Source organism: Pseudopipra pipra, chromosome W (genome assembly GCF_036250125.1).
Source record: "Pseudopipra pipra isolate bDixPip1 chromosome W, bDixPip1.hap1, whole genome shotgun sequence".
NCBI classification, from domain to species: domain Eukaryota; kingdom Metazoa; phylum Chordata; class Aves; order Passeriformes; family Pipridae; genus Pseudopipra; species Pseudopipra pipra.
Genome location: NC_087580.1, coordinates 16334139 through 16345959, shown reverse-complemented (window position 1 = coordinate 16345959; position 11821 = coordinate 16334139). Strand labels below are relative to the sequence as shown.

Here is an 11821-nt window from a genome sequence, read left to right as displayed (position 1 = left end):
TGGGTGCTGAAAAAGCTGCTCCATCGTGTCCATTCCAAATTAAGCCTGCATTTCTTAGGAGGGACTGGCATCCAAAGGGCAGCAAGAAGAGTCTTCTAATTCTCTTCTGCTTGATCCTCTGTGCAGCTGCCCATTTTCCCTCAAACCAGGCGGGAGAACAGGAAGAGCCCTGGTGTGGTCGGGGAGCAGCGCTGACCCCAAAGGGCTGCATTTCCCCTGCCGATGCTCCTGCTCTGCCCTCCCCCGGGGCTGGCTCTGCCTGGCGCTGGCCGGACGTGCCGGGGCTCCTCACTGAGCAAAGCCCTTGCCAAAGTTGAGGGGCAAGTGCCGAGCCCGGCTGGCCTGGGAGGAAGCGACAGCAGCGCGGGCCGAGCGGGCGGGATGGGGTCCGAGCAGCGGCGGGAAGTTGCAAACTTGGCAGCCAAGAAGTTGAACTAAAGTGAAGCAGCTCCAAAAGGCCGTGGTCTTGGCGTGGGGCGGGAGGAAGGGGAGCTCCGTGACTGCGGCCGGGGCTGGTTGGGAGTGGAGCGGCCGGGGCTGCCCCCGGGGCTCGCGGGGGCCAACGGGGAACGGACAAACGGACCAACGGACCAACGGCCCCTGCGCTTCGGCAGCAGCAGCGGCAGCAGCAGCGACTGTAGCGACGCGCTCTCGCTCTGACTCTTGTTCGGGCTCTCCTTGCTCGAGCTCTTCGTCCTCCTCTCCCTCTCCCGGTGTCCCGCTGTCCCAGTGTCCCTGTGCCGGTGTCCCATTGCCGGTGTCCCTGTGCCAGTGTCCCACTCCCGCTGTCCCTGTCCCGTTCCCGGTCCCCCCTCCCCTTGCCGGCCAGGCCCATGGCCCCGGCCGTTCCCCTGTGCCGGGCGGGGCCGCCCCGTCCCCGGCCCTGGGCGGCCCGGCGCGGTCTCGCCCTCGCCCGGCTCCCGGCGCGCCGGCTGTGGCGTTGCTGGGCGCTCCTGTGGGGCTGGCTGTGGGACGGGCTCGGCCTCGCCGCCCCTTGGCTCCGCCTGGCTCGAGCCCGGCGCCTGCCGGGGCCGGCGGGGGCCGCGGGCGCCGCGGCCGCTGCCGCCTCCTCGGCGGCTTCCCCGGCCAGAGCTCCGCCGCTCGCCAGCCCGGCCGCCGGCAGCGAGCCGCCGCTGCCCGCTGCGGCTGGGGAAGCCCGGCCCGGGCCGCTTGAGGGGCGCTCGGGGGCCGTGCCGGGCCCCGGCCCCAACGCTGACGGCCACGTCTCGCCCGCACCGAAGGCCAAGGAGCCGCTGCACGAGCGCTACCGGCTGCATTCGCTGCTGGGCAGCGGCGGCTTCGGCCGCGTCTACGCGGGGACCTGCCTGGCGGACGGAGCCCCGGTGAGTGCAGCAGGAGGAGGAGGAGGAGGAGGAGGAGGAGGGCGGGACGGGCGGCGAGCTCAACCCGCCCTTCCCCTCGGCTTGCAGGTGGCCATCAAAGCCGTGTCCCGGGATGGCATCCGGCGCTGGGGCGAGCTGGTGAGCGAGCGGGGCCAGCGGCAGAAAGCGGGGCGGGACGGGCGGGGACGAGCCGAGGCCCGGCAGGGTGGAAGCCGCCGGGACACCTGGAGGGAGAGTGGCCGTGGGCTCGGTGGGGGACGGGGAGCATCCAGGGCTGGCCGAGGGGGAGCAGGCAGACAGGCACGGCATCAGCCCCACTGACGACCCCGTGGTCCCCCCGCAGCCCGACGGCACCCGGGCCCCCCTGGAGATCGTGCTGCTGGACAAGGTGTCCAATGGCTTCCCTGGGGTCATCCAGCTCCTGGAGTGGTTCGAGCTCCCCAACGGGTTCCTGTTGGTGATGGAGCATCCGGAGCCGTCTCAGGACCTCTCTCGCTTACTGAGGGCGTGGGGGTTCCTGCCGGAGGAGATGGCGTGGGGGCTGTTCCGCCAGGTGCTGCAGGCCGTGCGGCACTGCACCAGCTGCGGCGTCCTGCACCGGGACATCAAGCCCCAGAACATCCTCCTCCACCTGGCCAGCGGCGAGGCCAAGCTCCTCGACTTTGGATGTGGCACCTTCCTTAAGGACACGGTCTACACCCAGTTTGCAGGTGAGCCCACAGCCGGGGGATGCTCCTGGTGCCGGGCATCGCATGGCCATGCCCAGGTGTGGCAGTGGAGATTGCCCCTTTGGCCGAGGGGGAACAGGATTAGTTCTTCAGCCAAGTTGCTTTTGGATGGGGCTGGGGGGTTACAGTGAGACAGGCCCCGGCCTTGGCGACAGCCTGTGCCACCCACCCTGTCCCGGGCTGGGTCTGGGGCAGGGGGGAGCCAGCCTGACCAAAACCCCCATGAGGGTAGCAGAGAAGGGGGTCAGAACTGTGCACCAGCTGGCTTGGTGTGCAGGCGAGGAAGGGCTTGGGCTGCTCCGCTCGCCTTGTTTGCCTTGGCTTATGATGAATTGTTGAGGCAGTGCAGTGGGGCGGGGAGAAGGCTCGGCTTTTCCCCACCACTGGGTGGGTTTTTCCCTTGCATGAAATGGTTGGGCCTTGCCAGGGCTTCCGCTGCCCTCTTGGACACCAGCGGCTTCTTCTCCAACCCAGAGTTTGTAACCAAGAGTCAGGGGCCGGCGAGAAGGCAGTGGGTCACAGCGTGTGCCACTGCGGCAGGCCCCACATTGCCAGGGCTGCTGGGGTGAGGCTCTGGGAGCAGGCAGCATCCACCTGCTGAACTGCGTCTGTATTCCGTAGGAACACTGTCATACAGCCCGCCAGAGTGGATCTACCTCAAGCGCTACCACGGCGAGGAGGCGACCATCTGGTCCCTGGGCATCCTGCTCTACCAGATGGTCTGCGGGAAGCACCCTTTCCGCAAAGGCCCCAACACCATCTGGGCCCAGCTCCCGTTCCCAGCACGGGTCTCTCCAGGTGGATACCAATCTTTGTGGCACGGGGGGAATAACGGTGTTGGGAGAGGGCAGCGGGCTCACGAGGACGCCGCTCTTGAAGCTGTTTGTGTCCCATGGGTGGCTGGAGGAGGTGGCCTGTGTCCTGCCATCCTGCTCTCCTCCAAAAGGGAGAATCGATGGAGAAGTTTGGGCACAGCTCTGAGCACAGCCAGCACAGCCTGGGCACGTGGACAGTGGGACAGAGGGGACAGGATCCTTCTCCAACTGACCGGCCATTTTCCCCCCAGGCTGCCAGCACCTTATCAGGTGGTGTTTGTCCATCCGCCCCTCGGACAGGCCAGCACTGGAAGACCTGTTGTGCCATCCTTGGGTGCAGGGCATTCCCCTGCCCTAGAAGACGGGAGAGATCCACGTGCTCCCTTTGATCCCGGGGCCTGGCAGGTAACACCTCCACACATCTCTTGGCAATAAGAAGCAAAGGAAACCAGACTTTTTTGTCAGCCTGTAGCACTGGGGGGGGGTCATCCCATGGGAACATGCCCCTCTTTGTGCTGGAGCTGGGCTGCAGACCCGGTCTCCCAAGTGCTGGTGGCCACCATCCAACCTGGTTTTGCTCGTCCCGCTTCACAGACAGCTGGGCCCTCGGCAGAACGCTGACAGCCTGGTCTGGCCCCCAGGGAAGGAGAAGGGGCCTCTGGAGAAGCTGTGCCGGGTGGGCCTGCTGCTGGAGACATCGAGGACGACGTCAGGGATGACAAGCTCTCAGTTGACCTGGACGCCGGCCAGCTGAAGAGGATGGACTTTGATTCTGGCCCCTTCCTCCAAGCCGTGCTCCACACGCCGTTTGCAGATGAGTCCACACCCAGGGGGTGCTCCCGGACACGGGCATTGCTCAGCCTGGCTGGGCACCGAAGGTTCCCCCTTTGCTGATGGGGAACCTGAGGAATTCTTCAGCCGGCTGCCAAGCTGCTTCTTGGCAGGAGGGCGGGCGGGTGCTCTGGGCTGGCTGTGAAATGGGAGCCCGGCTCTGCCCCCAGCCTCTGCCACTGCCCCTTTGCTGGGCGGGGCTGGGGCAGGGGCAGCCAGCCTGCCAAAAACAAACCCCCGTGGGGGGAGCAAAGGCAGGGCTGCAGAACACCAGCTGCTTTGGGCTGCAGGCCAGGAAAGGCTTGGGCTGCCTTGGCTTAGGAGCCTTTCTTTGGGCCAGTGCTGCAGGGCAGGGAGAAGGCCTGGGTTTTCCTCAGCTGGAGGAGGTGGGGTTTTCCTTTGGCCTGCAGGGCTTGGGCCTTCCTCAGAACCCTGACAGAAGGTTAACATTTTACCTTTTTTTCTTGTTTCCACTTTTGGTTTGTAATCTCTGTTCATGAATTTGTTGTTTGTTTTCCAGGGAAGAGTTGGAGCTGGTGCCCAGTCCGGGTTGGGAAGGGCTGGGACCATCCCTGGAGAGGATCTGACGTCCCCTCTGAGAAGGCTGAGGACATCCTTTGGGACATGCTCTTCTTGCAGCAGCAGATCTTGGGAGGTAGATGCTCATCTTGCCCATCTTGTCAGCAGCAGTGGGATAATGGCTTTGGGGAGATGGCAGCAGGCACATGAACATCCCGCTCTTGCAGCTGCTGAGGAGGTTGATCTCCTGGGCTTGGCTGGAGGAGGTGGCACCTGTGTTGAGTAATTGCTGAAATCCAGTCGATCTGGGATGACCCCAAATGACAGTTTAGTTTTCAGCTTGCTCGAGCTGTATCTCAGCTGTTCTCTGAACACTTCTCTCCCCCACCTGCCTAGTACTTCCCAACTGCTCCCTCCTGTCCCTGCAATGAGTTCCCAGCTCCTCATGGTCTCCATCAAACCACTGAGAGAAGAAATAGAAACTCACAGTCCCCCGGAGTGCCCAAATGAGGAACAATGTAATCCTGGAGAAGTCCTAGAGAATTAGATAAGGGATGTCCCAAACCAGCAGGATGCAAACTAAGCTCTGGGTACCCAGATAATGAAAGAACAAACTTTATTTTTGGTGGTGAAACACAATGGTGCTGTGCTGCTCAAGAACTGAGGTCAGGATGACAGAGAAGGCCCGGAAGGACCAGAAAAGGACTTCCAATAGGGGTGTGGCTGTGTAAAGCAAAGTACTGAATCTGTATTAAGTAAGCCAGACTATTGAATGCACATGTAAACAGTGTGTGTAATAAACAGCCCTGTCTGTCCTTTGGCACGGTGCATTAGAGGAGCTCTCCTCTGAACGCCCAGCATGCTGAATAAAGAAGAATGCTCTTTTTAACATCTCCAAATTGGGGTGAAGAAGTTTGTTTCTGCTGCTTTTCAGTGTCATTTTTGGCCCCCAGACAGGACACCTCTGCCTGATCTCCAGCGGATCCGAGGGATCTCTGGATCTTCACGCCAGCACCAGGACTTTGCTGCAGAAGAGCACAGATCCCCAGCCCAGTCTGGGACACAGGTAAGATCCCAGTGGATAACAAGGCATTCTTTTGGGGAATCCTGCCCATGTCAAACGTATGGATCTTTCAGTGCACTGGGGGGTTCTTTGGTATTTTGGGAATCCTGCTCATCTGAGACCTGTGGATCTTCCAGCACTTTGGGTGGGTCCTTTGTTATTCTGGAATTTGGTCTTTGGCTTTGTTTTATCGATCACTATTGTTCTGTACTTGTATTTGTTTCTGTATTGTACCATTTTGGGTCTACTGTTTAGAGCTGGGAAGTGGGCAATCTGAAGGGGGAATTTGGAAGAAGTCCCCCCTTAGTTGCATTTTGCAATATTGGATGAAGATTGGCGGCCCCCCCGGAGGAACAGCTCCCAGGGAGAATTTAATGGAGTGTTGGAATCAATGGGTGGCTGTTCTGGAACACTGAATTAGAATCCATTGTTCCAGCTGATGCTGTTTGAGAAGGGGAACAGAAGTGGAAGGAGGTTATGTCTGGTGCTGTGTTTTTCCCTTTGCAGAACGTGTGAAAGGGCAGAAAGATTGTGGTGTGAATGCAGCGCCCTCAGAGCCCTTGGTGTGAGCCCGGAAAGGAAAATCAAGCTGAGGGACAAGATCAGTCTAATTTGGGGACATTGTTGGAGGTTGGAGTTGCAGTTCTGGAAGAAATCCCTGAGGAAATGGTGCCCCCGGGGAGAGGAAGAGGACGAGAGCATGGGCAGCCTGCTTCAAACATCCCCCCAGGAGACTTGGGAGCAGTCCCTGTGCATCCTGTAAGAAAGATGGACACTGGAAATGGGATTGTCCGCAACTGAAACTTCAGAACCCTCCGAACCCTCTCGTGGCATCACTGAAGACGACTGAGGGGGCACCAGAGGATTCTTCCCCATCAGAACATCTGGTTCCAGCCAAGCTAAGCACAATTGTTTGTGGCTGTGGGAACTTGTTCCTCTGTGTTAAATGCAGGGAAATGAAACTCAAGGGACAATTCTAGAACAATTGTCTGGTGTGCCAGGGAATTGGGAAACTGGGCCATTTTTAATGCTGTGGCTTTGAAATTGGGAAAACAGTGGTTGGCTCCCCAGTTTTTGTATTTCCCCAATTCCCCAAAGCCTCTGCTTGGGAGAGATCTCTTGGCAAAATGAAATGCCACAATCCAATTGAAAAATGGTCCAATATAGGTTATTATTGCAGAGCCTAATTCTGTGCAAGTTTCTAGTTTTGCATGAGAGTCTCCCAAAGCAGAAGTAATCCATCTGCCACCATCACTTGGGGATGCAGTGGTTCCAACAGGATGGGCTGGAGAGGTGCCTCCATGATCCAAGAGAGCAGAACCCGTGAGAATTCCAGAGAAACCTGGAGTGGGGTTGGTGAGGCCAAAGCAATGTCCTTTGCAAATAGAAAGTTGTAAGGGATTCTCACCCTTTGTAGAACAATTGATGAAATTTTGCTTGTGAAAAGAATGTGAATCTAAATGGAATGCTCCAGTTTTGCCAGTCAAGCAGGCAAATGGAAGGCTATGCCAGTTAGTCCAAGACCTTAGAGCTGTAAAGAACAGAGTAGAAGATATACAAGCAGTCATAGTGAATCCTTACACTTTGCTAACTCCCCTAAATGAAAGTTTAATATGTTTCACAGGATTAGATTGGAAAGCTGCCTTTTTGTGTCTCCCTTTGAGTTGGGAAAGTCAAGAGCTTTTTGCTTTCCAATGGGAAAATGCAAAGCTGGGGAGGAAAACCCATCTGACTTTGGTGGTCCTCTTGCAGGGGTTTAAAAATAGCCCCCCAATATCTGGAACTCAATTGGCAAAGGGACTGGAGGAATGGAGAAGTCCAAACCCACCCTCTTGGAGCCTTATTGCAGTGTGGGGATGATCTTTTGATGCCACTGATGCTGAGCAGCAACGTTGGGGTCAGACTGTGGCCCTGTGGAATTTCCTTGGGCTGAGTGGATATGGGGTATCCCAAACACAAAGTGCAAGTAGTCCAGAGCCCAGGAGCCTCCGTGGGCTTTGGAATTCTCCAAGGACAAGGGAGGCTGGGCCAGGAAGGAAAGAAGCAACCTGTCAACTGCCCCAGCCCCAGCAAAGGAAACCCAGAGCGGGATTGCTTCCAGACTAGAGGAGAAGTGTATTGGGGCAGAGCTGACTTAGGAGACAGCCCCTTGGAAAGTCCTGGTTGGGAATTGTTTCCCAGTGGGGGCAGCTTTGTCCGGCATGGAAAACAATTCTCTGGATGCACAGAACTCCCCACCACCAGGGCAGAGATCCTGACAGAGATCCTTCTCCCAGTAGAAGAAAATGAGTCTAGTGCTAAGGATTGTCAACTCCTTGAAACAGTAGAGCAAACTTTGCTCCAGGAGGCTGGGCAGTTCCCCCAAGTGGGCAAATAATAGTCCCTGAGCCAATCTCCTGTGACCTGGTGGATGGGGAACATGAGGGGATTCCTTGGAGTGAAGCAAATTATTGAAACATTTGCCCAAGTGGGTTCTTGGTCCAAAACTGACCCCAGTTGTACAAGCAGTGAGTCAGCAGTGTGGTGTGTGGAAGAGAAATAATCCAAACCCTGCCACTGGAGTGGGAACAGGTGATGGAAAATGCAGAAATGCTGCAGGTGAATGTTGGCAGATGGATGTGACTGAATTGCCCAGAAAAGGGGGGTGTAAAGATCTCCTGGTCTTGGGGGATACCTTCTCTGGGTGGCCAGAGGCTGTTCCTTGTTGCACTAAGCAGGTTGGGAAAGAGACTGCAATCCTGTTCAGTGCAATCCTCCCTGTATTTGGGATGCCTTTGGGAATGTCATCAGACAGAGGTTCCCACTTGACTGCAGAAACAAAATGCTTCACTCTTGTTTTGCTCTTCTGACAACAGTTCAAACACTGTTGACGTGGGAGGAAAATTTACATGTCTTTTTAGTGCCAAAGGTGATCCAAGTGTTGCCCACAAGTGTCTGTATTAAGTAAGCAAGACTCTGTAAGGAATCTGGAAACTGTGTGTGTAATGTAAAGCCCTGTGTGGCTGTCACTGAAGTGCTGAGGCTGAACAACAGCCCCTGAGCCAAAGCTGAGCTCTAGATGAACCTTCCAACCTAATGGGCTGTGTCTCCATGTATCTGCTCCTGAGCTAAAACTGGGTCTATTTGTTGGTACAAATGTGGTGGGATGGGACTCCACCTGTGTATCTGCTCCTGAACCAAACAGGTGTGCTTCTTAGGAAGATCTGTTAGTCTGGGCTCATCAGTGAATCCTGTTTGTATCTGTTCCTTAACAAAAGATGTCTGATTGTGAGCAAAATCTGATCTTTCTGTATCTGGAGAGTGGTGGAGGCCATGGCAGTCGATGTCTGGCCTTGTTTGGCAGTGGCTGGTGCAGGGGGAGCCTTGGTTTGGGAGAAGTAGAACATTGCTCCCAAGATTCTGCTCTGGCCAAATAAGGAACAACAGAATCTTAGAGAAGTCCTGGAGAATTGGATCAGGGCTGGAACTCAAGCAAACAGGATGTGAGCTGAGCTCTGGGGACCCAGAGAAGATCAAACCAAACATGACGGTCTCTGTGGGGAAAAGCAGTGATGCTGAGAACCGAGGTCAAGAAGCAGACACCTGAGCTTTGGGGGGCACCAGATGCCAAAAAACCCACCAGAGACCCCCAGAGAAGACCCCAAATGACCAAGTAGGGACTTGCAATAGGGGTGTGACTGTGTAAAGCACAGTAATGGACATGTGTTCAGTAAGGGGGAATATCCAATGCCTCTGGAATCAGTGGGTGTAATCCCAAGCCCTGCCTGTGTCCCTGAGCAGGCTGGATTAGAAGAACTCTCCTGCAGGCGTCCAGCACGCTGCCCTAAAGAATGCCTGCTTCTTAACACCTCCCAGCTGGGGTTAAGGACTTGCTTTCTGCTGCTTTGGGGCACCATTTCTGGCCCCAGATGGGACCCTCTGCCTGATCTCCCGTGGATCCGAGGGATCTCTGGATCTTCACGCCGGCCCCAGGACTTTCCTGGAGAAGACCACAGATCCCCGGACTGGTCTGGGATGGGGGAAGATCCCACTGGATAATAAGGCATTCTTTTGGGGAATCCTGTCCCTCTAAGACGTGTGGATCTTCCAGCTCTTTGGGTGGGTTATTTGGTGTTCCCCCATTTGGTCTCTGGCTTTGTTTTCTCCACTGATCCTTGTTTTGTGTTTGTATTTGTTTCTGCACTGTAACATTTGCACAAGTGGGTTCTTGGTCCAAAACTGACTCCAGCTGTACAAGCAGTGAGTCAGCAGTGTGGTGTGTGGTAGAGAAATAATCCAAACCCTGCCACTGGAGTGGGAACAGGTGATGGAAAATGTAGAAATGCTGCAGGTGAATGTTGGCAGATGGATGTGACTGAATTGCCCAGAAAAGGAGGGTGTAAAGATCTCCTAGTCTTGGGGGATACCTTCTCTGGGTGGCCAGAGGCTGTTCCTTGTCACACCAACCGGGCTGGGGAAGTGAGTGGAATACTGTTGAATCCAAGAATCCCTGGATTCGAGGTACATTTGGGAATGTCATCAGACAGAGGTGCCCACTTGATTGTAGAAGTGGTACAACAAGTCAAATCAGGGATGCATTATTGCAGAATTCCAAAGGCCAGAGCCCCTTGGGTAATTGAGAGGTTGTCTGAGAAGAAACCAAATGCTTAAGTCTGCTTTGGCTCTCCTGACAATAGTTAATTGGGTCTTGACTTGGGAGCAAAATTTACATCTCCTTTTAGTCTCAAACGTGACCCAAGTGTTGCCTCCAAGGGATTGCTGGGTGTGCACTCCTTTACCTGAAAAGACAAGGAAGCCATTCACCGTTTCTGCCTTCCCTGTTCTGGCAGAAATGATTCCTGGTCACTGGGTGAGCACTTGTGTTCCCCAAAAAGTAGACCCAGCAGTCAGTGTGCAAGTACCCCCCACCACCTCTGACAATCCTGCCTGTGTCCAAAGCTGTGACCCCCACTAAAGGAACAGGACAAGTGGATTGTGTTAATGAGAGGGGCCCGTTTGTGGGAAATCACCCCCAATGTCCTCAAACCCTTCCTGCTGGGGAAATGACTGATCCTTGGCCGGTCCCCAAAGGAACGGGGTGGGATTGGTGTGTGGAAATAACACCTGGGAAGGGTTACCCCAAAGCTGGAAGGGCATTTGTATTTCAGCTTGCATCAGGATTCAGTGCTGTAGCTGTTCTAATGCCTTGAGCTGTAAAATGAAATAAAGCTCCTAAGACACTCTATCCCTTCAGGAGCTTAGTCTGAAAAAAGGGGGATTTGATGTGGGATATAGAAGACTGCTCCCAACATTTCTCTATGGCCAATCTTGGAGAGGTCCTGGAGAACTGGATCAGGGATGTAACTAAGCAAACAGGATGGAAGCTGAGCTCTGTGGGCCCAGAGAAGATCAAACCCAAACGTTCCAGTCTTTGTGGTGAAAGGTAATGACACTGTGTCTGCTCAGAACCGAGGTCAAGAAGTGGACACCTCAACTTTGGGGGGCACCAGATACCAAAAAACCCACCAGAGAGCCCTGAAGGAGACCCCAAAGGACCAACTAAGGACTTGCAATAGGGGGGCTGACTGTGTAAAGCAAAGTAACATCTATGTCTTAAGTAAGGGAGAATATCTAATGAATCTGGAAACTGTGTGTGTCATGTAAAGCCCTGTGTGGCTGTCACTGAAGTGCTGAGGCTGAACAACAGGCCCTGAGCCAAAGCTGAGCTCTAGATGAACCTTCCAACCTAACAGTCTGTTTATCCCTGTATTTGCTCCTTAGCTAAAACTGTGTATGTTTGTTGGTCAAAGATGCAGTGTGGAAAGACTCCCCGTGTACCTGCCCCTGAACAAAATAAATGTGCTTCTTAGTGAGATCTGTGAGTCTCAGCTCATTAGTGAATGATATTTGAATGTGTTCCTTAATCAAATCTTATGTCTGATTGTGAGCAAAATGTGATCTTTATCTTCCTGTGTTTAGAGAGTGGTCAAGGCCCTGGCAGTGGATGTGTGGCCTTGTTTGGCAGCAGATGGGGCAGGTTGACTGCCTGGGTTTTCCCCTTAAGCCCTGGCCAGGCTGTGGGTGGAACCCAGGAGGAGAAGGGAGCCAGATGGTTTTGCACACTCGTAGCTCTGTGAGCTTGTTTCTGCAAGGCCAGAAAAGCTGGACCCCCTCCCAGCACAGATGGAGCCCTCCCCTACGAGTGGACGCCCTGGGTGGGATTCCCCGTGCCCGGGAGGGGTTCTCCAACCCTAACCCTCCGGCGACCGGGGCTCCCCCCCGGGCGGGCCTGGCTGAGGGGAACAGATGAGGGCAACTGGGCAGGGAGCTTTTCTACTCACTCCAGGCACTCTTGGTAGGAAGGATGAGGTGCGTTACTGAGCTCAGCCTTTTGTCATTCTTTGCTGCTTTGCACTGCAGGAAAATTACACACTTGTTCTCCACAGTTGGTGTCGGTGTCTCTTGTGCTGACCCTCGTCGCGGGCAAAAGAGTTCCCTGGGGCCCTGCAGTGTCACAATGGTCCCCTGATTCCATGGGACAAC

General features: G+C 55.3%; 1 protein-coding gene across 1 annotated transcript; it reads left to right on the top strand.

Moving 5' to 3' along the window:
- Nucleotides 1–833: 833 nt before the first annotated feature.
- On the top strand, nucleotides 834–11153 carry LOC135404884 (serine/threonine-protein kinase pim-3-like). Its single transcript, XM_064639612.1, has 5 exons — nucleotides 834–1481; nucleotides 1687–2053; nucleotides 2693–3291; nucleotides 3481–5302; nucleotides 5807–11153. Exons 1-4 carry the CDS (start codon nucleotides 834–836, stop codon nucleotides 3505–3507), a joined length of 1641 nt encoding a protein of 546 aa, XP_064495682.1. The 3' UTR covers nucleotides 3508–5302; nucleotides 5807–11153.
- Nucleotides 11154–11821: the final 668 nt, after the last annotated feature.